General features: G+C 42.4%; 1 protein-coding gene across 1 annotated transcript; it reads left to right on the top strand.

Annotated features, from left to right (window-relative positions):
• Positions 1-1,023: 1,023 nt before the first annotated feature.
• YY1 (YY1 transcription factor) lies at positions 1,024-26,128 on the top strand. Its single transcript, XM_033062423.2, has 5 exons — positions 1,024-2,010; positions 10,871-11,033; positions 20,211-20,271; positions 22,660-22,818; positions 23,930-26,128. The coding sequence occupies exons 1-5, from the start codon at positions 1,314-1,316 to the stop codon at positions 24,110-24,112; spliced, it is 1,263 nt and encodes a 420-aa protein (XP_032918314.1). The 5' UTR covers positions 1,024-1,313; the 3' UTR covers positions 24,113-26,128.
• The last annotated feature ends 110 nt before the right edge of the window (positions 26,129-26,238 follow it).

The raw sequence follows: 26,238 nt of genomic DNA, 5'->3' as shown, positions 1-26,238 counted from the left end.
CCCTTACAAACTAATAACCAAACGAGTGCAATACACTCACGAGTCGGCAGCTCTGCACAGGCAGGGAAAGGATGTCCTGCAGCAGCCGGCAGCAGGGGGAGGAAGCGGAGTGTGACTGGAGCACGGAGCTGCTGCATTTGCAAGGCACGAAGTGCTGGGTTGCCTTTGGAAGCGTTCTGGGGAGAAACGGAGCTCAGGGATGCGGAGGTGTGTTAATAATTAAGGCAAATACCTACACTTGGTAGATTAAATTAGGGGATCGCTCCACGTACTGGAATTTTGTACAGCGATGGAACTGCAATGCTTCACTTACTTTAACGCTGTTTCTCCGTGAGCGCGTTCATGCACTCGGCCGGTGATCGCGCCGCCGGCCGTGCCCTCAGGCACGACAGCCCCGGCGTGTCCGGGCACATCTCCGGTGCACGGCTGCGGGAAAGCACCGCGCCACGCGGAACACACCGGAAAGAAAAGGAATAACGAGAGACGAGAAAAAAAATCCTACGTGCCAGTAACAGCTCAACGGTAAAATTCAAATGCGCCAAGCCTGCCCACGTCCCAAGGCTCAGCGGCAGCTCGGCCCTCGCCCGTCCGTCCGCCCCACAGTGCAGGATCCGGGCCGGTGGTTCAGCCCTCGGCCGCCGCCGGGCCGCGCTCCCCCCGGGGCCCTGCCCGGGACACAGCGCGCGCCCGCCGCTGGAGCCGCGCCCCGCCCGTTAACGGCCGCGCGCCCACAGCGCCCCCTGGCGGCGCGGGCCCGGCCAGCCCTGCCGAGCGCGCACGGAGCGGCGGAGCCCGCGCGGGCGGCGGGGCCGGGGCGGCGCTTCCGCGCGGGGCGGGGCGGAGGCAGCGCCGCGAGCCAATTGGCTGCTCCGCGCCGGGAGGCACGCCCCGCGCCCGCTGCGCTCCGTGATAGGACGACGAGAGCCAAAGGGGGCGGGGCGCTGCGGCACGGCGCGCCCCCATTGGCTGCCTCTCTTGCCTGGGCGCGGCGGGCGCTGCCATTGGCCGCCTGGCGGCGGGGGGGCGAGTCCGGCGGCAGCGGCCTCCGGGGCTGGGGTCCGCCTCGGCGGCAGCGGCGGAAGTCTCGCGAGGGAGCGCGGCCGGGATTTGGCGGTGCTGCCTCCCTCTCTCCCTCCTCCCTCCCTCCCTCCCTGCCTGTCGCTGGCTGCGAGGCGCTGGTGTTTGTGTGGAAGGGGGAGGAGGAGGAGAAGGAGGGCAGGCGAAAGGAGCCCGAGCCCCACCATCCGCCGAGGGGAGCGGACCGGAGCCCCCTCGCCGCCCGCGGAGCTCTCTCTCCCTCCCCTCGCCCCGCCATGGCCTCGGGAGACACCCTGTACATCGCCACGGACGGCTCGGAGATGCCGGCCGAGATCGTGGAGCTGCACGAGATCGAGGTGGAGACCATCCCGGTGGAGACCATTGAGACCACCGTGGTGGGTGGCGAGGAGGACGAGGAGGAGGAGGAGGAGGACGAGTGCTGCGAGGAGTGCGGCCCGCACCACCCGCCCCATCACTACCACCACCATCAGCCCATGATCGCGCTGCAGCCGCTGGTGTCGGACGGGGACCCCAGCGGGGCGGGCGGCGGCGCGGCCGGCGGCGGCGGGGGGCAGCTCCACCTGCACCACCACCACCAGGAGGTGATCCTAGTGCAGACCCGCGAGGAGGTGGTGGGGGGAGACGACTCGGATGGACTGCGGGCCGACGACGGGTTCGAGGACCAGATCCTCATCCCGGTGCCGGCCCCCGCCGGGGAGGACGAGTACATCGAGCAGACCCTGGTCACTGTGGCCGCCGCTGGCAGCAAGAGCGGAGGCGGCGGCTCCTCCTCGGCCGGCGGAGGAGGCCGCGTTAAGAAGGGCGGCAGCGGCAAGAAGAGCAGCAAGAAGAGTTACCTGAGCGGGGGAGGCGGCGGCGGGGCCGAGGGCGGCGGCGGCAGGAAATGGGAGCAGAAGCAGGTGCAGATCAAGACCCTGGAGGGGGAGTTCTCGGTCACCATGTGGGCCTCGGGTAAGTGCGCGCCGGACCCCTCCCTCCCTGGGCCGCGGGCCCCGCCGGTGGCCGCGCGGTGCGGCCGGGACAGTTTTGTTTTGAAGGGAGGCCATGTTTTGATGTGTGCGATGGGCGCCGCCATGTTCATCGCCAGGGCAAGTATGGCGGCTCCCCGAAAAGATGGCGGGGTCTGCGCTGCCGCCGCCGCTCCTGCCCGGCCGCGGCGGGGGGAAGGAGGCAAACATGGCGGCGGCGCCAAGATGGCGGCGGCGGGGGGTGCGCGGGCGGGCGGGCGGCAGCGCCGCCGGCTCCCGGGCCAGGCCGCAATGGCGTAGTTTCTGCAGCAGGGGGAGGCGGGGTGCGGGGCGAACCTCCCCGCGCTCCCCCCGTCCCCGCCCCGCCGCCGCTCCCCGCGGGGCCCGCTCCGCGCCTGCCCCTCGCCCGCTATCCCCTCCCCCGGCCGCCGCCGCCCTCTGTCCTCCTTCTCCCCCGTGTCCCGTCCCGCCGCCCCTCCCCGGCTCCCCGCCTGCCGTTCCGCTCCCGTCGCTCCCTCCCCGTGGCCGCGGGTGAAGCGTGTGCGCCGGGCCGTGACCGCGATGTGCGGGCGGAGACCCGCCCGCCCCAACCCCGCGGCTCCCCGGCCCGGGGACGGCGAACCCCGAAATACCGTGCACAGCTCGCCCGGGGGCCGCCCGGCCCCGGCCCGCTGCGGTGGCCGGGCGGGCGGTGGGTGGGGCCTCCCCGGCCGGAGCCCGCCGTGCCGGCGAGGGGAAGCCGCTCTTCGCCCCCGCGGGGCTGCCCGCGCCTCCCGCCGGCTCGGAGGGGGCGGCCGCAAACAACCGGCCCTGCAGAGCCCGGGGGGCGCCGGGGGTGACAGCCGGGAGGGGCGGCTCCGGAGCTGACCTCCGTCCTTGGGAGCCGCGGCGAGGAAAAGGGCAGTTCCTTGCTGGCGCTCGGAAACCGTCGGGCTTTTCCTCGACTAGGTCTGAAGCTTTAAATAAGCTTTTTTAGTAGGCATACGGAGAGTCTGTGTTTTTTTGAGGATTTTTTTTTTTGGTGTGTGTGGGAGTGTCTTTTAAAGGCAATAAAGTATTGTGAAGGTGTTTAGTATCTGTGGGACTTGGAATTATACTGACGTGCATCTACCCTACCACTTTTTAAATTTTTTTTAACTTTTTACAAAAATGTATTGCCGGCAGCAATGCTCTGTAGTCACAGCTCTGTCCATAAGTTACGTAAATGTGAAAAAAAGAGGTCAAAGAATATGGTTCATGTATTTGAATTGCTGGGTGCCTTTTGTATAGTAAATTGATAATCTCTCTTGCATATCGTAATTTTTTGTGCTCTTTCTAATTTTTTGGAAAGAGTTTAGTAAGATAGACTCTTGAAGCTTTTGATGTAGTCAAAGAAGTTTGCACTCTGTGATGTTTGCAAATGACCAGAAGTTGTTAGAAAGGGCAGTGTAGATGGGAAGGTATTGGACGGCTAAGTTCTCCTTCCTGAAAAGATGGAAAACACAGTGCTATGGATTTTACTCTCTTTTTAAATACGGGTGACTACTTTAGCAAGTTTTGCCGGGTATCTGACACCATTAGCATGTCAAGTTGACAGCCCAGTGAGTTTGATCTAAGTTATTTACTTCTTGATGAGGAGGTTCCCAAATACTATCTAGTAGGATGGTGTTCTGTGTGCTTCTGTATCGCTGTATGAAACTGAATAAATTTCCTTACTAGCAGTTTTCTTACAACTGACCATCCAAGAAAGATAAAAGATAATAGAAACTAGTATAGTCTGCTGGCTTGTGGAAGCTGCTGGAGGTAGCTGTATGACTCATGAGCTGGCAGGATACAGGACCTTGCTGAGATCAATTGACAATTTCTAGCATGCATTTGCACTCAGAAATTCAGAGTGCCTGATAGGATGCTTCCTTAGGACTCTGTGCTGATTATTGCTTGGCCAAAGTGAAGCATGTGTATAATCAATAAATTTGCTTCTCTTTCCACATAAACAGCTTTTACATCAGAGGTAGCCTTATTGATTTTGGTGGTTTTCTTGTTTAGGAGTATGACCATGCAAGCTCAATTAGAATGATATCCACTTATAATTTACTGGACCTTGAATTGCATTGCTGCATTTAACTCAATTATATCCGTGATGCAGAAGAACAAAGAATACCTAGTCTGATTTGATTTGCCAAAAAACTCCCTTCCAAAAGCAAAATCAAATATGTAGGGGAAAAGTTTGACCTCTCCTCCCTTTGTGCATGCAGACACCACCCCTCAGCTTCAGACTGCCTTGGTAATGACATGGGCATGCTCAGTTGAGAGTGTTGTGAAGTTTTACTGAGCATATTGGACTGGCTCTTACACCTCATATCCAGCTTATTTAATGTTACAGAAGGATGCTGGGGATTTTTTTTTTTTTTGCCTTTTTTCACCTGAAACTTTGGAGGCCAAATTGTTGCCAGAGAAATTGAAAAATAAACGAAACTTGAGGCAGAGTGATAGACACGCAGACTCAAAAAACCCCAACCTGAGTTCCCTCCCCCCAAAACATCAAACTAAATCAATGCCAAGAAAACTTAAAATCACTGGCTTGCAAAAGGGTGGTTCTAAAGTTTTCCTATATACTCAAACTACTTTATTTTGAATAAATATAGTATATTTGAATCTGTATTTTCACATAAAGATTTGCTTTCACACTGATTCAGTTGATCATTTTAAAAGCTAAGTGAAAAGTTAATCAAAAGACAAGTGATAAATAAGGCCATGCATCAGGATAAAACAATGAGCCCTATATTGCATGGGATTTTGTATTGGGAAGAAGGACACTTTGCTCACCACAGTGTGGGAAGACAATGTGAATTAATTCCTTGTTACTGTTTGCTGTTGCTACTATATTGGCTTGTACAGGGGTGGTACCAAATTTAACCAACCATAAATCTTTTTCCATAAATGAGTATAACATGTCTTGTAGCACCTCTTGGAATGTGTGGAAATAATATATGAAATATATAGCAATGTGACTAAAGCAGACTACTTAATCCTTGTCTTGTTATGTGGTTACTTAGAAATTGCAGTACTGTTGTTGGCAACAATTTAGACTTACCATAACTTCTCTTATCACCTTGGTATCTGTGGCGATCTCAAACTTGTGTCCCGTGATGGAAATGTTTAGTTTGAAACAGGAATGCCTTGTTCTACTTCAGATCAGTTTTTCAGATCTTCAGAATACAATTATTTGTCTCTCTTCACGTGTTCTTGAAAGTAAGGAGTGAAAGTGTATTTCTGAAGTGGATAGTTCAGTTATGTTCCTATAGTGTGTTTACTTTATATCAAATATGTATATCAGAAAATTGCTTATAGTTAATGGGGCTCTTTAAGTGAGACACCCTAGTTTGTACAAGAAAAACTGTTCTTATCAAGTGGAATTTATTTGTACCTTTGCTGCATTCAGCTTGAATCATTGTCTTTAGTGAGCTTTTCCAGGTTGGGTGCACAGTAGTGAAGGGGGAGGGGAAGGATCATGAAAAATTACTTTGTCAGATGGTGCTTGCAAAACTTATTCTTGCATGCAGGAACATTTGGGAAGGTGGTGCTTAAAGGCTGGTTGCACCAAATGCTGGAAATTTCAAGCAATTGAGGCTTAAGTTTCGAAGGCGAAGAAATGGATTAGTGTCACTACATCTCTTTCTAGGTAATGACTCTGTCAAGCTTTCAAACCTGAAATAGGTGTTGGCTTAAACTATTATTGTTTGCATAGTCTGCAAGCTAAGGGCTGAAGTAGTACAACCCATTGCCCACAGATGTTAAACTACTCAAGTGTCCCATCCCTACATGGGAAAGAAGAAGATACAGAAGTTACATATATGGTTTGGAAATTATTTTTGGTAATACTGGAACCTGTGCTGTGGACCCTTATTTGGAAGCTTGGGGAGTGCATATTGTGTTTCTAGAAGGTTCTTCAAAATCTCTTAAACTTTCAATGTCTCAAAAAATAGAAAGGTTTTCATTTTACTTCATCAGATTGCAGGGGTGAGAAAAATAGCCATCTGCTGCCTGACCAGTTGTCCTATGTAGTATAAATGATAGATGAGTCACAGTTCACTTGTGGGCCTGTATCAAGGATGGCTGAAATGCTTTGCAATGACAGAAAGGTAATGAACTTCTTCTAAAGTTTGTTATAATGGAGGCAGAATGATTCTCTGGTTTAAAGTATTAGGAAGACAATCTATTTCTGACTCTGATTAAGACAATGATTTAGGCTTCTGCTTTAAGTATTGAATCTCCCCTGACATTTTTCAAGTGATTAGGTAGACTGTACTCTGCATTTGTTTCAAATATATTTTCAGTTTTGAAAGTGAAATAAGTGAATGTGGTTCACCATATAAAATAACTCAATGAACTTGCTTCTTAGCCCACCTTCAGACTACAGTCCTCTAAGCTGCTGTTGGATCCTTCCCTGGGGTGCTCAAGTCACTCCTATGCTGACCATTCAGAAGGTCATAGTGCTTCGGCACAGCCTCATAAATGCTGAAGTCAGATGATGACTAGAGATATATGCACTGGTTTTGTCAGTTCATGTCTCAGTGGTGTGAAATAAGAGATGGGTGACACAGGGAAAGGAGAACCTGTTTTCCATCTGTGTGCAAGGCACGTCAGAGGGAAACGTAACCTAGCAGCCATTTAGGTTAAAAAATGACATACTGTGCAAAATGGAATTTTAACATTCAGAAGTGTCTGCTAAATAACTGTATTATTTAACAAGCTAATTACAGTTCTTTGCTTCCAAACATGACCAATGAACTAATTTGCCTGAGGAGATTGCAATGTGGTAGCAATAACCAAGCTGTTACCACAGTGCCTTGGTACTGCACAGCTGCCGAATACATCCTTTATCCTGTAATTGCTTTTCAGCTGTTCCTAAAAGCAAATGTGTTTAACTGTGATCATACTTCAAGCTTAAATGTTGTTCCTCCTTTTAGTGGCTAAGTAGAATGTCTTTTAATTTGGGGAGGAAACTGTAAGATCAGCTTGTCATTGCTTTGCTACCAGGTGTATCTCCCGAGTTCCCTTTTGCACCCTGTTTTCCTCAGATGAAAAATACTTGAACAGCAATGCATTCTCCCTGCTCAGTAATAGAGGAGGAGGATGGGCTTGGAGGTTTGGCAATTTAGAAATGGAATATGATAAAATCAAGAATAACTGAGGAAAAAATAATGACAGAGCTTCTTGGGTTGTGAATTAAGAGGGTCTTCTTATTAAGCTGGGGAGTTCCAGAGTTGTCAGCTGCTACTCAAGAAATGCCCAAAATAATGGGGTTCCAAGTTGGGTGGATTTTTCTGTGTAAGAGAAGGGCTGTAAGAAATGGAGAAAGTGTGCTAATAGGAGCAAGATGTGATCAGTAAAGTCTTGGGAAGCAGATTCTGCCATGTTTTGTTGTTGATTTGTTGCAAGGAGTTACTAGTTTTATCCCAGTAATCTTGCTTCTTCCTACTTCATTTCAGTACTTGGGCTTGATTCTCGTAAGATTTCAGCTTGTTTCACCAGTAGTCAAAAGACAAAAGTGGCTGAACACTGAGCTTTCACTGATCCTAGTAGAAAGATGTTTGACGTACTTGCTTCGAAGGGCCTGAGTGGATCTGGTTCAATATGCCTATTACCAACATTTATGGGGCAGTGAGAGATGTGCAGGTGGAAGGACACTGAACGTGAAGATGTGTTAGGGAATGTCCTAAAATGGTGCACAGAAAACCCAGTTTACACTAAGTATCTGCCTTAAGGTAAGTTGGCATAGAAGGATATGGGGAGAGGCCATTAAAATTGTGTTACAAGTTCTTTACAGAAAGATCTATAAAGAATAGTACTTCATCTGAATGCCTTATATTTGAGTCTGCTATATTCTCAGGTGGTTTTAAGGGACAAAACAAAGTAGATCAGATACTATATATAGTAATTTATTTCCTTTTCCTGACTGGCTCCGTGGTTCCGTAGGTACTTGAATGTGTGGCATTCAAAGGTGTCACTGTGATTTTAGGGTTGTGTCTGTATCTGTGTTTTGCTTTGCTTTGGATGCAGTATGTTTGATTTTCTCATGCTTCATGAGAGCAAAAGGGGAAGTAATTTTCCTGTAGTGGGCATCAGGACTTGCTTGAACGCAAAAACAACTAACAGTTAACTTGCCCAGTTTGCAGCGAGAGTGATCAGTTCAGCCTAAGCGAAAGTTTGCTTGCACTTTACCCTCCAGACTTTGAGCTGCCTCGTCTAGGTTGGTAGACTATCACAAGTTAAATTTGTGCATAGAGGACATTATTAAAATTTTTCCATTTCCAAGCCTCCCCAAAATAGTGTGGGGAGGGTTTCTTTTGTGTTTTCATTTTGTTTTCCCAATGACCTGATAATGTCACAGGATGTTCACCATACTAAAGAGCTACAGAAGTCTACTGCTACTTTTTCTGAAATTTTAGCCTATTATAACACTTCAAGGTAATTTTTTTTGTGTTTTATTATTTTGGTTTAAATTTGTTTTTAGAAGTGGAGATGTGCGTTGCTGTAGAGATGCAGTTTTTTGTTATGGGAAAATGTGGTGGGTTTTTATTTTTGTGTAACTGTTAATATACTAAACAATTGTTTTGCTTATGCTTTACTCTATTCAAGCAATATGTTTGTAGTTTTTTGTGTTTTGATCCAGTAGTCTGTGGAATTAATAGCTGTGGAGTTGACTTATTTCTGCAGGCTTTTGGGAAGTGAAGCCTCTGAAGGCTGGCTTTCAGTTAGGTCCTCAGGTAGCAAGAAAGCACTGTGGAATAGCGAACCTTTACACTAGGGAGCAGAAAAAGATCTTTAAGAAAGTATATGGAATTTCCCAGTTGACTCATGCATCTGATGTGAGGCAGGAAATGAAAACTTGTCTGTGTTATGAATGTTATCAAACAATCAAACTGCACGTTCTGGGTAGTTGTTGAAATGGCCACGGTGAGGGCAGCTGATCTCATTCTAGTCTAGAGCACAGAGAAGGGGTCACTTTTAGTTTTGCAAAAATTTGATGCCATTCTGAACTCCGGGTCCTTTCTCCCGGTGTAGACGTTGCTACATAATCTTTTTTTCAAGCTTCTGTTAGAAAGAACAAATTGTTGCCGATCTAGAGGTTCATTGACTTGAATTTGTAACTACTTCAACTGCTGTAAAATTACACGTATAATCCTCTCTTAAGGCAAATTCAATTGCTTTTCTAAAGCACTGGTAGGGACTGAAAGGTAGTGTGGTGGTGAGTGGACAGCTAAAAAGATCAATAGTCAGTTTTGTAGTTTATTTTGAATTTAATGCTGCAGATAGTATTTTCTTATTTACACTTCTGTCTTTGCAGCATTGGAGTCTGTTTTCCTCTTTCACCATGGAATATACATGAACTGCTATTTGATCTGGTAGATCAGATTAAACCTCAGACTAGCAGTAACATTTCTAGAAATAGCTCGGTGGCAAACATTAAAAGCAGGCATTACAAATTGAATAGAAATTTGTGTGTGGTATATTTCTTTTATTTGATTGTCTTGTTCTCTTTTTCCTAGACTAAGTTACTGAGTAATGACTAATGTTATTTCCTGTGTTTCTGTTTAGGGAAAAAATCCCAAAACATTTTGTCTTTTGTTTTCTGCCTTTTCCTATCTTTTTTTAATTGGTGAAATACCATTTCTGTCCTACCACCTTGTGTTCCACTGCTTAAACAATATCTGTAAAATAAAACTTTCTGCTATTTTTGTGTAACCTCTTGTGTATAAAACAATTTCCAGAATCTGCTCCCCATACACACAGTAGGAGAAATACTGTCAAGTTCTATTACATTGAGTTGAGTAGTTGCAGCCATATATACATCTGTTGTCCCAGGTGTATTTGAGGGTGGAAAACAGGGTAGGTGCTGTATGTTCCTTTCTACTGCTGTGAACAGTGCAGGAACATAGATGGGTGTTTCTGTTCTCTCTCATTTTTGCGTCTCTCAGTTTCTGTTATAAAATAGCAAGAGGAGATAGAATGCATGGTATAATGTTTTCTAAGGTATGAATGTGAGTCGACAGCAACAGCAGGTCTTCCACCTGATTTCACTGCAGTCCTTGAGCACAAATTCATAGGAGGAGCTCTAGAGCAGAGAAAACAGCAGTATCTTAACTGGCTTGCAGATCAAAGCTTTGAATAATCCCAGTCTGCTGTTTACACAGAGGAGTGGAAAAGAGCTTAGGCTGGCCTTTGTCACAGAAGGAAGAAGTCCCCTTTGGAGAGAGACAGACGATTGAGTTATTTGCTTGCTTTGAGATCTGTCTGCAGTCATTAGAAAAACTTAATTTTACAGGCAGGTGCTGAAGTCCATCAGTTATTTTTAAATTTCGTGTCTCTGTGACACTTCTGTTGGAGGTCAGGGAAGTCTGAAGACTCTGAAGTAAAGATCAGTAGTTCTGACGTCTTAGGGTGAGTTCTGCTGCTCTTCTGATAGGCTTGCAAAGCTAAGGACTGCTGCTGAGTATCAGCATGGGTATAGTGAAGATTAGTCCTGAAGAGGTTAAGGGAATTAAATATTTAGGCATTGTTTCAGGAAAAGTACATTATCTTTCAAGTGCAGCCAACATTCATAGGCTTGTTCTACTCATTGCTGTATTTGCTGTATTTAAAGTAGATATGCAATTTCTGCTTTTTTTTCCTATATTCTGTGTTCTTTAGGCTGTATGGGTATCTTTTTTGCTTTTCATAAATTAGTATGAAAATCTGGAAATGTAGTGTATTCTTTTAAATGTGCAGCAACAGTGAATTTGTACTAAGATGTAGCCTAATAAATTGTATGCTGTTTTGGTCTTTAGTATGTGTTGAATTAAATATTTTGTGTATTTCAGATGATAAAAAGGATATTGACCATGAAACAGTGGTGGAGGAGCAGATCATTGGAGAGAATTCTCCTCCAGATTACTCAGAGTACATGACAGGGAAGAAACTTCCTCCTGGTGGAATACCTGGCATTGACCTCTCAGACCCTAAGCAACTGGCTGAATTTGCTAGGTGAGTAGCAAAATTGTGTTCTTTTCACCGGCTTAATTATGAAACTGTTAGGTGAAATGGTACCTTTAGTATGGCTTATTATTCCATTTAGTTATCTTCTAAAACAAGGGATTAACACATCATCAACTACTCTGTCCTGAACAAAAATATCAGGATTTTATATTCAGCGGTGAATTCTTCAGTGTCTCCCAGTCCCTAATTCCATTAGGTAAGACAGGACCTAAATACATGGATAGACTGCATCACTCATCGCTCTAGGTAACCATGCCTGGGGATTGGACTGGATGGTCTCTAAAGATCCCTTGCAAGCCCAGCAATTCTGTGATTTTACATGACAGAATATTTCTTTCATGTGAGTAGCCTTAAATTCCTGAGAACCAAAGGATCCAGTAAGTGAAATACTGGTTCGGGTTGTTCAGTACAAAACATCAAGGCTGCAGGATTTAGTTGGCAGCGCCACTTCCTGTTCCTTTTCACCGCACAAGATCTTAAATCGTGTGTCCTGCACTTTCAAGTGCCGCTGATAATTGCAGTTTCACAGTTGGTAACTATACTGCTTGGATTTTCTCTGGTGAGTCAGAATTGTCACTCGTTTACATATCAATGAGCTGACCTGAGTGACAAGGTGACTTTTACTTTCAAATGGTTGTGAAGTGGCTTGCAGCGGGGCGGGGGCAGTGAAAGTGTCCGCTGGGCCCGGCTCTGGTGCCGGGTGCTCGGGGCAGCCCGTGGCCACCAGAGGGCAAACGCGAGGCCAGCGGAGAAGCCGCTCGAGTGGCACAGCGAGGTTGGCTCTGCTGCGCTGGCCCGGTCCCCTTGTGCTCAGCTCAGTGCAGGGGCAGCGTGAGTGAGTGCTGAGCTCTGTCTCCGGGTGTCTGAGCACTCTGCTGGCTGTCTCCAGCTGCTACTGCCAGATTTTCCCAGCTGAAAGCAAAACATGTGTAAAACCACATTAATTTTCATTTATTTTAGCAGCTAGGTATTCTTCAGAGGTCGGGTGCACGCTCAGTGCAGCTGAACAGTCAGATGTTGTTATCCTTGCTACCTAGTAGAGAGAGAGTATTCCTTTTTCTAGTTGCTAGGTGGCAGGAACTGTTGATACAAGTTCTAGTGTGTCTTCTTGGTTAGCTGGAACTGGATATTCAGTGTGTGCGTTCACTCCTGTTTCACCTTTTTGATCTTGCTGCTTTTCACAAGTTTAGTCCTGTTACTCTGTAGTGTGTTTGTGCTGGAGAAGTAACAGCACGGCCTCATCCCACAATTACTTTCACTAAAGCCACTAAACTATGAATTTTAAAGGTTCCTAATAAAATAGTTCTGCAGGGCTTGCTTCCTCCTTCAGGCTGTCTGATCTGGAAATGTATAAAAGCACATCACAAACACCTGAAAACAGGGTTTCATCTGAAGTTATGTGTGGTTCTAGCTATTGATACTCTTCTTCTGTGTTTTAGTGTCATTTATCAAAGTTACTGTACTCTTCTCTGGGACCTGCTGAGGAGTTCATACAATTTTTTATGAAAGCAAATGTTTAAGTAATACTCTTGAGTGTACATAGTGTTCCAATTCTAAGCTGTTCCTTACGTATTTTTACTCATCGTGCTTTTAGAGTGATGTTCTCCATTCCTTTAAAACCTCTGCTTCTATTAGACACTGAAGTACTGAATAACTGTCTTTTGTTAGGAAGTAGAAATAATTTCTCACCAGGTATTTTCCATGCAAATACAGAATATCTTCTTTCTTCAGATTGAATTGAGTACTTGAAATAGTTGTCAGGGTTTGGGCTTCTTGAAATGACCAGGCTGCTTCTATCAGATGTGTCTGCATATTTATGAATATTGTAAAATGTTTTAGTTAGATTTCTGTTGAGAAAATAGTGGCTACTGGCAGTATTTTAAAATTATTCCTTTCCTATATTTATAGTAGAATGTTCTAAGTTCCAGAGCAGGAATCTGTAGCAGGTAGTGGAAAGATTGAGTTTTATGTGTAGAGCCTCTTTTCTCACAGCAGATGAAGATAATCCATTTCATGCATGATGATAGTGGAAGCACCTTGCATGGATATCACCTTTAGGAATATCCCCAAGTTGCTCAAAACCTGGGGAAAATTGTTCTCATAGCTTAATTGTAGATACATGAGAATTCAATGCATTTTCTAAGAAAGGTTATTTGATTTCTTGGCCAGAATTGATGACTGTCAAACTTTTACTCTCTTGCATTACAGTTTTATGTTATATCTTAAATTATTGTGTGTATTTATTCTGAGACTGAAGAGTATATGGGTGTGTTAGAATTTGAATATTTCTTGTTAAGGTCTTGCCCTCTTGCAGTGAAGCATTTTGAAGGGACTCCTTAGCTAATAATATGGATTCAAGTACTGATACCTGCAGACTACTGTTGAATTGTCTTGTTGACCTTGCTGTGTGCAGTATCACTTGGAACTTTGCATGGCAAGCTGGAAGAAAAAATTGGGTTTATGTGGCTGGAATTGGCTTTGGAGGTTCAAGGAGTACAGTTTTTCATGCTGAAAGAATGTGTTTGTTTAGTATAAAGTTCTGTGAAATTGTCAAACATTGCTCATTGCTTTACAGTTCAGAAGTTCAAAATTCTCAGTAGCTTTATTCTGAAAGCTTTTAGCAGCACATGAAGTTGAAAGTTGCTTCTAAAATTAAGTAGCTTCATGTGCTGTAAGGTTTTGAATTACAAATGGGTATTTAGATTACCTGAAAAAAGAATTGTGACAGTCAACATATAAGGAAGTGTGAACTGGCTAGTAAAATTGCATGCTAGGTGTGTTGTGTATAATTGAGAGAAAGTTATGTAGGATTGCTCTTTGGTTTTAGTTAAAGTAGGAAGGAATCTCATCATACATTTGTAGAAATTACCTCCTCTGAACCAGGCTAGATCTACTGTTTATAACAAATGCAGCTTATTTTGATTAAGGATAAATTGATTTTAAATACTTACATTGATTATTAGGAGCAAAGTTCTGAGGTTAAGCTTAAACAGACAAACCATGAATTCTAGTGGTAGTAGATTTTGAGCAACGTTCTGGTATTGTGATCATGATCTAGTTAGTGAAAGGTAATGCAGGGACAAACCTGATGTTTGAAGTTGTTTGTAGCTCTGCAGTCCTTTAAAATCAGAGCTGTAGTAATTGAGCATCAGCAGCGGCCACCAGTGCTCAGAGCTCGGTGGCTCTGGCACAGCAAGTCGTTGCAGTGTCTCCTGCTATACAGTTATCTTCCACTGCTGGTTTAGAGCATATGTCATTGAGTCATGTAGCAGGAATCTGAATCCTTTAACTGGAACTCTTGACAGTTTTTCCTGGAAAAGCTTTTACACATTCTATGATTCCATTGAAAACATTGTGAATAAATAGGCTGTGTCAGAACATCAACATGTTCAGTAATGCACAGACAAATGACCATAAGTTTATAGCAGTTTATCACTTTTTACAGATTACTTTATTCTCTTTTAGGAGTCTTGAATTTTCTCTAGCATGCTTTAAAAATGCAATAAATAAGAAAAAGGTGGAATTCTCTTGGGCAGTCATATCAGAATGTGAAATATTAATTGTGAATGATCTGCTCAGAAGGACAAAACCTAATAAATTATCACGTTTTCTTTTGATACCTTTGACTGGGAAACTGGAAATCCCTTCAAGTGGAGTAAAATGCTTCATCCAAATCTAAATTGATGACAGCTCAGCAGTTAGCTATGAAGAAATCATAGCTCTTCATAGTGAAAACTTAGAGGAAGGGGTATTTCTAGAATGTGCATATAGCAAATTCCCTCAAAGCAAACAAAAAGGATATCCCTGGTTGCCCCGCCCTCTTGTCCTCCAAATACATGACTGAACTGGCTGAAGACAGAACACAGACATTGGTGAAACAAAGAAATAAGAAGGAATATCCTGTAGCTGGGAAAAAGGCACAGCAATGGTAGTAAAAATTTTATTTTTTGTGGTTTTATTTTCTGCTGATCTTGGTATCTTTTCTGAAGGAGAGCCATTGTGAGGACTGGCCTTCCTTTCTATCCACTTTCCAAACCTATAGAAAACAAAGGAGAGGAAACTGCAATAGAGTTTGAAATTGGACACCCTTCTTAGATGTGACAAAGCCTTCTGGTCATCCAGATTTATGACTTGCGCCTCTTTATAAGCTGTATGCTTTTGTATTGGTTTTGCTCTTGTTACAGAGAAGCTTAAAGGGCAGTGACAATTTAAAGTGACAATTTACCCAGTATTCTTCTAGGGGAGAATGCTTTGCCATGCTGCAAAGGTCACTGTCCCTGTTTACACATATGATATTCCTTGTAACTGGAACAAACCTAGTAATAATTTTTGTGAGAATTGTGGAGTGTAAGAACTTCATATGGCAGTTTTCTTCCTGACTGAAGCAGGTAAGATACTGGCTGTTCTTGGGTTATATGTGGATAGATTCCTAGGACACCTTGTGCCACTCCCCTTTCATCTTGTTTGTCCAAAAGCCAGTCTAGCCAGTTCCAGGAGTTGTTCAGCACAAATAAACTCTTGCAGTAGCACAGAATGTGACACTCAAGTTGGTTCTGCTCAGCAGGGCAGTGCAAGGGGAATGGCACAATGAGGGGAACACACCAGCAGTGCCAGTAACACTGCTGAGAGAGAATAGTTTCCTCCACCTCTGACTCTTCCAGGGAAGGTGGAGGGGGAGTGGCCATCAGCACAGGTGAATGTCATTGTTGGTCATTAGAGAACTCTGTAGGATGTGTTAAAGGAATTGTCTGAGAGAGAGTAAAGCTGTTGAGGTTAGCTTTATGTCCAGAGGGAACAGAAAGGACGTGAGAACACAGAACTCTTTAGCAGTGGCAAAAAAGGGGAGATTGTGGAGCAAGGGGGAAATTCTTTATTCTTATTTACATTTCCTTTCTTCCCAGCTTTAACACCCTATCTATGGCTGACTTTTAAAACTGCATCAGTTTATAAGTCTATAGGTTATGGAGTTTGATAGAGATTTGGGATGGGGATCAAGGTTCTCCTAGGGTGAAGTAATCTCAGTTCAACTGTGTAGATGAAAGGAAGTAGTTAGATTTAAGATACCACACAGTGACAATATTGCTTTCTTTATTTTGAGAAACTGAGTGGTTTAATACCTGTGATTCCACTCAGTCTTCCTTATGCATGAGAGCATGCTTTTGTGCAGCTCATTCTGTAAAGCTGTTGGGTTGCACACATTCCTGCTTCCTCTGCTGTCACCTACTGCCTCCCTCCACTCCCCCAGTGCAAGTTAAAACGTAGCCTTTAATTGCAGTGTCCCAGTGACTTGATCCAAAGTTACCCTTCCTGATTTTCACAGTTAACTGATTTGCAGTTGCCTCTACTAGGCACAAGGCATGTGAGCTCACTGCAAAAATAAAAATTTTGGTCTTGCCATGTAAATTGGACTTTCTGCAAAGGCAACTAGTTCTGAAGTTCCACCCCAGTATTAATGTGTGTGTCTGTAGTTGTGTTAAATAGTGATATTTGTTAGAGTTCTGTTTTTGATTAATGTTTCAGCCTAAGAAAACTTGGATGGAGCTGGTAGAGATGCTCTACTGGGTGGGAGCCAAAAGTCTAACCACCAGCAGCAAGAGCTACCTGCACCAGTGTAATTAAGATCAACAGCACAGATTCTAGTCTGGTCTCCTTTTGCAGAAAGCTAATTTTAAAGTAAGACCAAAGTATTTTTTATAATGCATTGAATATGTAAGTCTTTAAATTCTTTGAGGGATTGTCCATGCGGCTTCCTTTTGAGCAAGATGACATTTTTTGACAAAATTATCTACTGTACCTGTGGTATTCATGCCCTCATGCCCCTTAGTCTGGGTGTACAAAGGGCCCACAGCAGCTTCCTCCTGCCTGTGGCACTGAGATACAGCCTGGACACTATTTGCCATCTCTTCTTTTGCAATATCTGCTGCTGTTTTATTGATAAGCCTGGTTATCTATGGAACCCTGTGCATAAGCAGAGTCTTGTTCCACATTTTAGGCTTAACTTGCTGTGTTTTCATGAAAAATGAAAAGATGTAAAATTGCTCATTTTTTAACTTAACTTTTTGTCATTTGTGTCCAAATGGTCAAGTATACTACTGGGCTGATATTACTTAATTTAGAAACAAAGCCTGAACTTTAAAAAGTCCTGGATGGACATTTGCCTGCTCAGACACTGAACTGAAAAATGTAAGGTGTATGTTGATGCTGCTGTCTGTCCAATCCAATTCACCTGTTTCCTTAAGCTCCCTTAGAGCCCGTTAGAGATAACACTGTTGCAGCATTTCTTCCTTAAAGATGGACTTAATAACAGAGGTAAGATACAAGAGTCAGGAAGAGGATTTAACACAAAGTGTATAAACGCAGACACTGCCCACTAAAGCTATTTGCCACATCTCCTTAGCAATTCTCTTGGTCTAGTCACTCTCTTTACAGATGGCCAGTTATGACTTTGGAACAACAGTGGTTTTACTCATTCTGATTGTCAGGGACACAGATCTCACACCTAGAAAATTCTTTTTGCTTCATTATTTTGGGGCTGGGGGGGTGACTCAGCCAGCATTTAACAGGTTGATTGAATTAGAAGGAGTTGGTTTTGGCACCAGCTTTGTCTCCTAAGGATGTTTGTTCTCTAATGGAGTTAAATCATGACACTGTTCTCTCATGTCCCTTCTTGTCATATCATTCTTCTGTGACCATTTTAACAATTACAGATGCTCATTTCTGTCCCTTTTCCTGTTTTTTAAAATCACAGAGACATAATAAGGAGAATCCTATGCTAAAGGTAAATTGGAAGCTTACTGTAGGGGTACTGTAAAGACAGCTTTTTTGTGTGTGTGTTTTCATACAGCTTCAGTACCCGTAGTACTACTGAGTCTGGAACCTCACTGGAGAGTGCAGTCAGTTAATCCCAATCACTTGTTTGGAGTTAGATATTTTAATACTTTATGCAGAGACTGTGTAAACTGAGAACAGCACAACTGTTCTGTGTTGCAGTTGGATTATATAAATTAAGTTTAATCAGTAAGGTCAACTGAGTTGGTCTGTTGTCTTGAAAAAACAGTTACAATGAAAATTAACATAATGAGGATACTGCTGTACAGGAACAGATGTAGTAGTTTGCTGTGTTCAGAATGTTTTTGTTAAGTTGATGAAATTTTAGTTGTGCTGCTGATTGTGGTGCACAAGTGGAGCTTTGGCAACACAAACACCTTACACCATTCACGAGTCACTGTTAATATCTGTAAATGTATTTGTAACCCTGCAGGAGACTGTAGTGTTCTTCAGGTTAGCTCTGTAAGCTAAGTGTAGTCTGGAGATGCTGAGGCAAGCAAGAGTTTCCCAAGTGCCCACTTAGAGAAAAGAACAAAAGCAACCTCTAAATCCTTGGGGTTTAGTGTTGTCTCTGAAGTGGCTGTCAAGTGCTGTAGTCTGTAGATGTTCACTTGAGCTGTGCTACATCTGCAGTACTGAAAGGACTCAGTGAGGTACCATTGATAGCTGACAGAGCCATTGGAAACTTGTCCATCACATACCACTCCACTGGCAGTTGTAAGATGGTTTTCCTGGGTCTTTTGGACTTCTGAGGGAGTTTTTTCACTGTTCTTGCCTTAGTTCACGCTCTTCTTTCAGCACTCCATGTGAAGGAAACAGCTGAAAGCAGATTTCAGCCAGAGGAGTGAGACAGTACCAAAGAAGTCTGGACTCTGCTTGCAAAAACTGAATGCTTTTGTGGTCAGAATGGAGGCGTTGTAGTTTTATTTTCCCTACAGCTCTTGGGAAGTTTTTGAGTGTTTAAGAGTTACTCTTTAGCCATTCTCATATAAATTAATAAAAAAAGGATGTAAAAAATGACATATACGCATTTCTTCGAAATCTCTTCCCCCATCCTTGTTCTTTTGTATCAGTTTCCAGAAACAGAACTCAAGCGGATTAAAACTGTCATGGATAGCAACAGACACTTTTCCTTCTTAACATTAAGAAGAATTATTCTGATAATTCCAGTTATTTTGTTCATTTCAAGCTGCTCATTCTATCTGAGGGTACTCATTCTATCTGTAGTAAGGTACACCCCACCACCTGTGGATTGACTTACAGATAGGATACGTAGCCACCTTGTCACAGAGCTGTCGTGTGCTGCATTGCAGGAAAAGCAGTTCAGTAACCCACACGAACAGACTAGCTCTGCTTCCACAGCAAAGTTTGAGAATATGCAAAATTTCATTGCTTACCTAAGGGAATCTCAGCTATATGGGGGTCAATTTATTTATACCCACCTACCACTATAGTTAGATGGCGATAAACCTTCTCAATTTTTTAAAGACAACACCACAGGTTTGAGAAATAAATGAAAGCGCAGTTCACTTCCCCAGAATCACATCTGGCTCTTTTGGCTTTTTGGCAGGTGGTTGTTATAACACAGTTCTAAGATGGTTTTGTACAGAGAGTCTTACTGTGTGTAAAATAGATCTCACACATACAAGCAGTAGTTTGCTGGGCTCCTTATGTAGCGGTGGAGATTAGTGGCACCCATAAAATAATGGTGGAGATCCCTGTCAGTGACTTAGAGTAAATTGGTGATTGTTTGTCAGTTGCCAGGAGTGGAATCTGTGTGCACAATAGCTTAAAGTAAGAATAATTACTATTTCTGAGGTTGAACTGGATGTCTACATTGTCTGTGTAGATTCCACAACTTGCTTGATTCTGCTTTCCCTGCTTCTGTAGAGTTTTCTTTAGAAGTCCTGTGTGATGAGCATACTGCAGAATGATTGAAACTGTACCCCTTCGTGTCCTGCTGCACAGATGAAGAGGAAGTGAAGCTAAATAGGCCACATGGATACTGGCACAACAAAAACTGAGTTTTCAAACAAAACCTCCTAATTGCAATTAGCATATGTCAGGAAAAAAAATCTCAATTTCCACATATTCAGATGATTAAGAAGATAGTATTAAATGCCTTATTCTGTATTTAAGAGGTCCTTCTGGGAAAACCGAGCATTCCAAATGCTAGATTATACTGTTAATGTTTTTATGAACATTTTGAAAATGTTAAAGTGAGTACCACACATGTAATACTAGGGGATAAAATGTGCTTATTATGTAGGCACTTGGAAAAACAGTCTACAAATGTGTTTCTACTAATATTTTGTTGTATTTTTTTTTATCTTTAAGAATGAAGCCAAGAAAAATTAAAGAAGATGATGCTCCACGAACGATAGCTTGTCCTCACAAAGTAAGTGAAGTGCTCAGCTTCTGAGTAGATAATAAGTTGTAGATCAGAATTTTGTATTGATGTTTTCTCTCGAGAATGAATAACTAAAATATCTTGCTGTTAATAATATACACTCCGTTAAATATATTTTAGTTGTCATTCTCTAGAGGCTTCCTTTAAAACCTTTCACTGAATAATATATTATTCCCATTCCTTGTCTTAAGGTTAGTGCATCCCTAATCTTCTGGTAACCATGATGCACAGTCCCTAACATGCTGGTTTTACTGTTGTGATTTCCCGACACCCAAGAATACATACTTGAAAGAATGTTCTGAAAGCTGTTCAAAGTACGTTCCTAAGATCTATATATCCTCTGCTTGGAAACTATGACAGATTTGGAGTCTAGATCAGGAATCAGCAATTTATGGTGCAGATGCCAAAGTCAGCTTTATTGGAAGACTCTGAATTACATTTCACAGAGCTGGAAAGTGCATCATCATGAAAGAGAGAGGCAGGCATCTTGGAGATAAGATTCTGATCCACTGGTGGCAAGGAAACGTCTGTCTTGAATAAATGTTGCCAGTCACCTAGATTGGTAGGCTGTGGCTTTACTGCATTATCCAGCTTTTGTAGTGCTTCTTTTAGCTGACTTAGTCTGTAACAAAAAACGACAAACACAATCTTGCTGACTTCTGGTCTAGATAAGTGTAAGCCTAAGCAAATCAGGGCAGATAGCTGTTGGAGTTATCCATTAGAGAGCATGAATAGAAGGCTACTTTCCGACAGCCATGGTGTAAGGAATTTTCTGAATTCCTCTTTGTGCTTATTGCAATTCTCCACATTCCAAAAGTGCCATGTTTTTTTGTAATACACAATGTAGATACAGGAACAGTTACTTTTTTTAGCAAGGAGTGTTACCTTCATTTCTTTGATTTACTTTTTCATAGCCTCAACTTCATCTTAATTGGGGGGGGCGGGGTGCGAGGGGAGTGTTCTTTCCTTCCATTTCCTATCTTGTAGTGTTTGTAGGCTTTATGCATTTATGAATTCATTTCAACACAAGGAAAATACTGTAGCTGTACCTGCTACTCTCAGAGGCAAGAAGGGACTTCGAAATAAATGCAAAAAAAAGGTGACAGTCTGTTTACTTTGGTGCAGCTTTGCCCCACCCAGTTCTGCTATGTGCCACAAATGGTGGCACAATACTTCAAAAGAGTATTAGCCAGATAGGTTCTAATGCATGAAGAGAGAACTCCTGAAAATGACATTTCATCCATTTTGTCAGAATCAAAATGTTTTTTAAATGTATTTGTTTAGGCAAAAAAAAAACCTGGAGAATTTAAGATTAGCAATTCAATGGTCCTTTAGGTACTGTTGTTAAATTTTATGCCACATAACACAGTGATGTTAGCAGACTAGTGTTATATAAGTTTAATCAACATCACTTATAGTACAGATAGGATTTATGATTATTAATAGGATTTTATGAGGGATTTTGAACCTTGAGAAAGACAGAGCTCCAGGCCACTGCTGGCTTAAGCATACTGTGGAATCAAAAGTGGTATTCCTCTGTCAATGCAGGGTTGACCCCTGGGTTAAGATTTTTGATGCTGTGTATCTTCTGCTTTTAGATTGAGTTGGGATTAACTCAGGCTGTAGTCCCATTTTATTCATCTGCCCAGTATCACTTTGTAGGTTTAAACTGCAGCAGCAGTGTCACTCTCTGTCTCAGGGCGGTAGTGATCAGTCTGCTGCTACCAGTTTGGACAAGGTAGCTCCTATAGGTTGCTATGTGCTGGAAACCTTCTTGCTGCATTTGCTCTCAGAAATGAGGAGGACAGAGGAGGAAGAGGGCAGAATGTTGGGAGATGGTGTATATACCATTTGGTACTAGGGAATAATCTGTGGTATGTTCGAGACTATATAATATATTGTAGTTCTTGGAATATAGCACTTTGAAGAGTATACCATAGGTCTCCATGAACTCTCCTTCTGTCTTTTATTTTTTTGGTTGGATTTTTGTTTTGTGTTTATTTTTTCCTCTGAAACCTGTTAAGTGCTTTTGTTTGGTTTATTCATTTGCTTCTGTCAGAGCTGCATCTTTTCCATGAGACTGTCCTATTACTCATTTGACTGCACATGGCTCATAATACTGAGTGAGGAAAGGGTTTGGAATTTTTTTGTTTGGGATTGGGTTTAGGTGTTTTTTTTTTTTTGTCAGCTTTTCAAAAGATTTGTTTTCTTGTATTGCTTTTTAAAAAGTAAATATAAGGGATGTTCTTTTCAGGGCCAACTCTTAAGAAAGTATTCAGGATATAAAAGCATTTTAACTGCTTGTACTGTGGCAGATGAAACCTTCTTTATGAGAACTAGCTTATCTACTAATTGAGTTTCACTGTTCTTTTTAAGGGCTGCACAAAGATGTTCAGGGACAACTCTGCCATGAGGAAGCATCTGCACACTCATGGCCCTCGAGTACACGTATGTGCAGAGTGTGGCAAGGCCTTTGTGGAGAGCTCGAAACTAAAGCGACATCAGCTAGTTCACACCGGAGAGAAACCCTTTCAGGTATTGGTAACCTGCAGGCACGAGTGCCACCACTTAGCATGGGAACACTGGAGACTGTAGCTGTAACCTGGCTTCCACAGCACTTGGGCATACTAGGGCTTTTGTAAAACCAGACAAGGCACCTGAGCAACTGGGAGTGCCCTTAAGTTAATTGCGCTGTCATTTAATTATTTACATGGACTTCTCTTAGAAATTGGCGAATTGGATGTACATGGGAGATACCTATCAAAATATGATGTAAAGTTGCCCTCTTTAAAAATGAGGTCTGCAGTTACTAGAGAAGTAAGAAAAGTCTCTTTCTCCTCATCATCTCTTCAGCTTAGCACTTGTGGACAGCTGAGTCTTGGGGCTGTTTGCTCGGTTACCTCAGGGCACTAATTTTCAGTAAAGGACTATTGAACAGTTTTCAACAAAATGATGGAGTTGCTGAATCTCTTTCCCTTTATATGGAGTCACGTGGGTTTTTACCACCAGAGGTCCCCTGCCCTCTTCCTATGATACTCCCTATAAATGTTTAAAGTTATTCCTGGTCTTGAGCATATATGTGTTCTACAGAACACACTTAAGACATGTGGGTTTTTTTGTTATTTATTATTTTCTAAAATAAAATATTTCAGAAACTTGATTTACAGTCCTCAGGCATCCACTTGGATGCATACATTGAATATTCTGTGTGGTAAATTAAAGTATTTAATGCTAAATGTGCTGTCCTTTTTATATCAAGCCCATCTTAAAAGTAGAGCTGGTAAAATGAGAAAATCTTTGCAAATCACTCAAAAGGGGGAAGTTCTGATGTGAAATCCTGTTTTGGTTTTGTCATACATTGTAGGTACTGTTTCACATGCAGGGCAGGTGTTTTTAGTGGAAGTGCTTGGTTGCAAGTTGGAGATCATTTATTTCCCACTTTGAAAATAGATATGCTATTGTATATATACTATAAACTGAAGTATTGCAGGTTTTAGTGCAGTTTGCAGGGGATCCCCACAGCTTCACCCATAACAATCTTCAGCCTCTGGCTTCATGCTTGTGCAGTCTTAAGGAAGATGTTTTTCTGATCAATGATGGAGATGAGTTCCACTCACTAACAGAGTATTTCTTTTCCTTCCACCAGTGTACGTTTGAAGGATGTGGAAAGCGTTTTTCACTGGACTTCAATTTGCGCACACACGTGCGAATTCACACTGGCGACAGGCCCTATGTTTGCCCGTTTGACGGCTGCAATAAGAAGTTTGCGCAATCAACCAACCTGAAATCTCACATCTTAACACACGCTAAGGCCAAAAACAACCAGTGAAAGTTGAGGAGAACATTCTTGAACTCAAAGCATCTTACAGGAAAATCAATTGGAAAGAAATACGCCTCCCCTTTGTATATTGTTTCTAGGAAAGAATTTTAAAAAAAGAACCCTACAAACCTAAAGGACGTGTTTTGATAAGTAGTAAATAAAAAGCAAAAAAAAATCACACAGACGACTTTAAGGTGACATTGCTAAGATGCTCCACCTTGATCTGTAACCCCGTTTCAAGAACACGGTGTTTTGTAAAGCGTGGCCCCAACCGGACGGGTCAGCTCCTGAACTTGCATCAGAAAAGACAATTCTTTATACAACAGTGCTAAAATTGGACTTCTTTTCACATTCTTATAAATATGAAGCTCACCTGTTGCTTACAATTTTTTTTAATTTTGTATTTTCCAAGTGTGCATATTGTACACTTTTTGGGGATATGCGTAGTAATGCTATGTGTGATTTTCTGGAGGTTGATAACTTGCTTGCGGTAGATTTTCTTTAAAAGAATGGGCAGTTACATGCATACTTCAAAAGTATTTTCCTGTAAAGAAAAAAAAAGTTATATAGGGTTTTGTTTGCTATCTTAATTTTGGTTGTATTCTTTGATGTTAACACATTTTGTATAATTGTATCGTATAGCTGTAATGAAATCATGTAGTATCAAATATTAGATGTGATTTAATAGTGTTAATCAATTTAAACCCATTTTAGTCACTTTTTTTGGAGAAATACTGCCAGATGCTGATGTTCAGTGTAATTTCTTTGCCTGTTCAGTTACGGAAAGTGGTGCTCAGTTGTAGAATGTATTGTACAGGCACTGACCGTTTATTAACACCTGATAATATGTACATCCCCCATGTAATAGAAAGGACAACAATAAAACAGTGGTCCTAAAGAAAGAATCTGGCAGAAAATGATCTGTAAGCGCAGTCAATTTTCTTTTGTTGTCCAGAGCAGTTCTAGTTCCTCTTGACCTCCCAGAAATTGGAAGCTAAATAAACTCAAGTTTCCTTTACTTTGCATTCAATTACAGTGATTTGTGATGCAGTTAAGTTAAAGCCACATCAGGTGGTATATCTCAACAGAATTGCTGACTGTAATTCTGGTTTTGAGTGACCTAGACTTCCATTAACTGGAACCGTGGATTTGGAGACTTGGCAGTGTAGTGGGGAGTGTTCTGTGTGCCTGGACAGCAACTAGGTAAAACAGTACAGGAAATAACTAAATGGAAACCTTTGTTTAGTCAAGGTAAGGAATGTTGGTGTTTTAAATGCAGTAACAGTAGAAAGTGGAGGAATGGTAGGATTTGGGTAATCATACCAGGAAAAAAAAGAAACTTTCTTCTTTTGCCTCACTTGTTTGAGTGTAATGATAAAAATTCTTGGAACCTTATTGGGCACCTTTTGTTTCAAAACAAGAACTTGAAGTTCTAAGAGAATTAGATGGAGTTGAGTTTTGATGGTCTAACTAAGAGTGGTTACTTCTCATTTGTTCAAGTGTTCAAAGAAAACTTAGCAGATATTATAGTAAAATGTGACAGATTAATAAACAGAAGAAAATGCAGAGAAATGCATAAGTTATTTTTAGAGGCATGTAACATATTTTAATGCAGTAAAAAGTGTTGTTAATCTTTTTCTGAATTCTGTTCTTAAAAGGTTCATCAAAGTTTTCATTGCTAATACTGTAAAACTTAATTTTGAGTCCAGTGTTGGTGGTAGTGGCAAAAACGTGGGTAATAAAGAAACTGCACTTAAGACCAAGGGAATTTTCATCCATACATCAGTTAATCTGAACACTGCAACTCTAGTCTGAGGTTATTAGGGGTAGAAAGAAAGTTGGGACATTTAATTGTAAAGTATGCGTTAGAATTTTGGCAGTATTTTTTCTTTTATATATAAGCAGTTTTTGAACAGGACAATATACTGAAACTTGTATAGTTATAGTTAAATTAAATTCTGTATACAGTTAAATTAGTGTCTATTCTTTTTGGAAGGAAATAAAATTAATTCAGTCTAGTTCTAATTGACCTTATATTTTTTCTTAAGCAGTGTCTGTGATGGTGTTAGGCTTACACAGAAGTTTGCTTTCCTTTGTCATAAAGTCACTTATTGAATTGCAAGGTGTCAGTACTT

This window comes from Catharus ustulatus, chromosome 6, assembly GCF_009819885.2.
Source record: "Catharus ustulatus isolate bCatUst1 chromosome 6, bCatUst1.pri.v2, whole genome shotgun sequence".
NCBI classification, from domain to species: domain Eukaryota; kingdom Metazoa; phylum Chordata; class Aves; order Passeriformes; family Turdidae; genus Catharus; species Catharus ustulatus.
The sequence above is the reverse complement of the archived record's forward strand: the minus strand, read 5'-3'. Positions and strand labels throughout refer to the sequence as shown.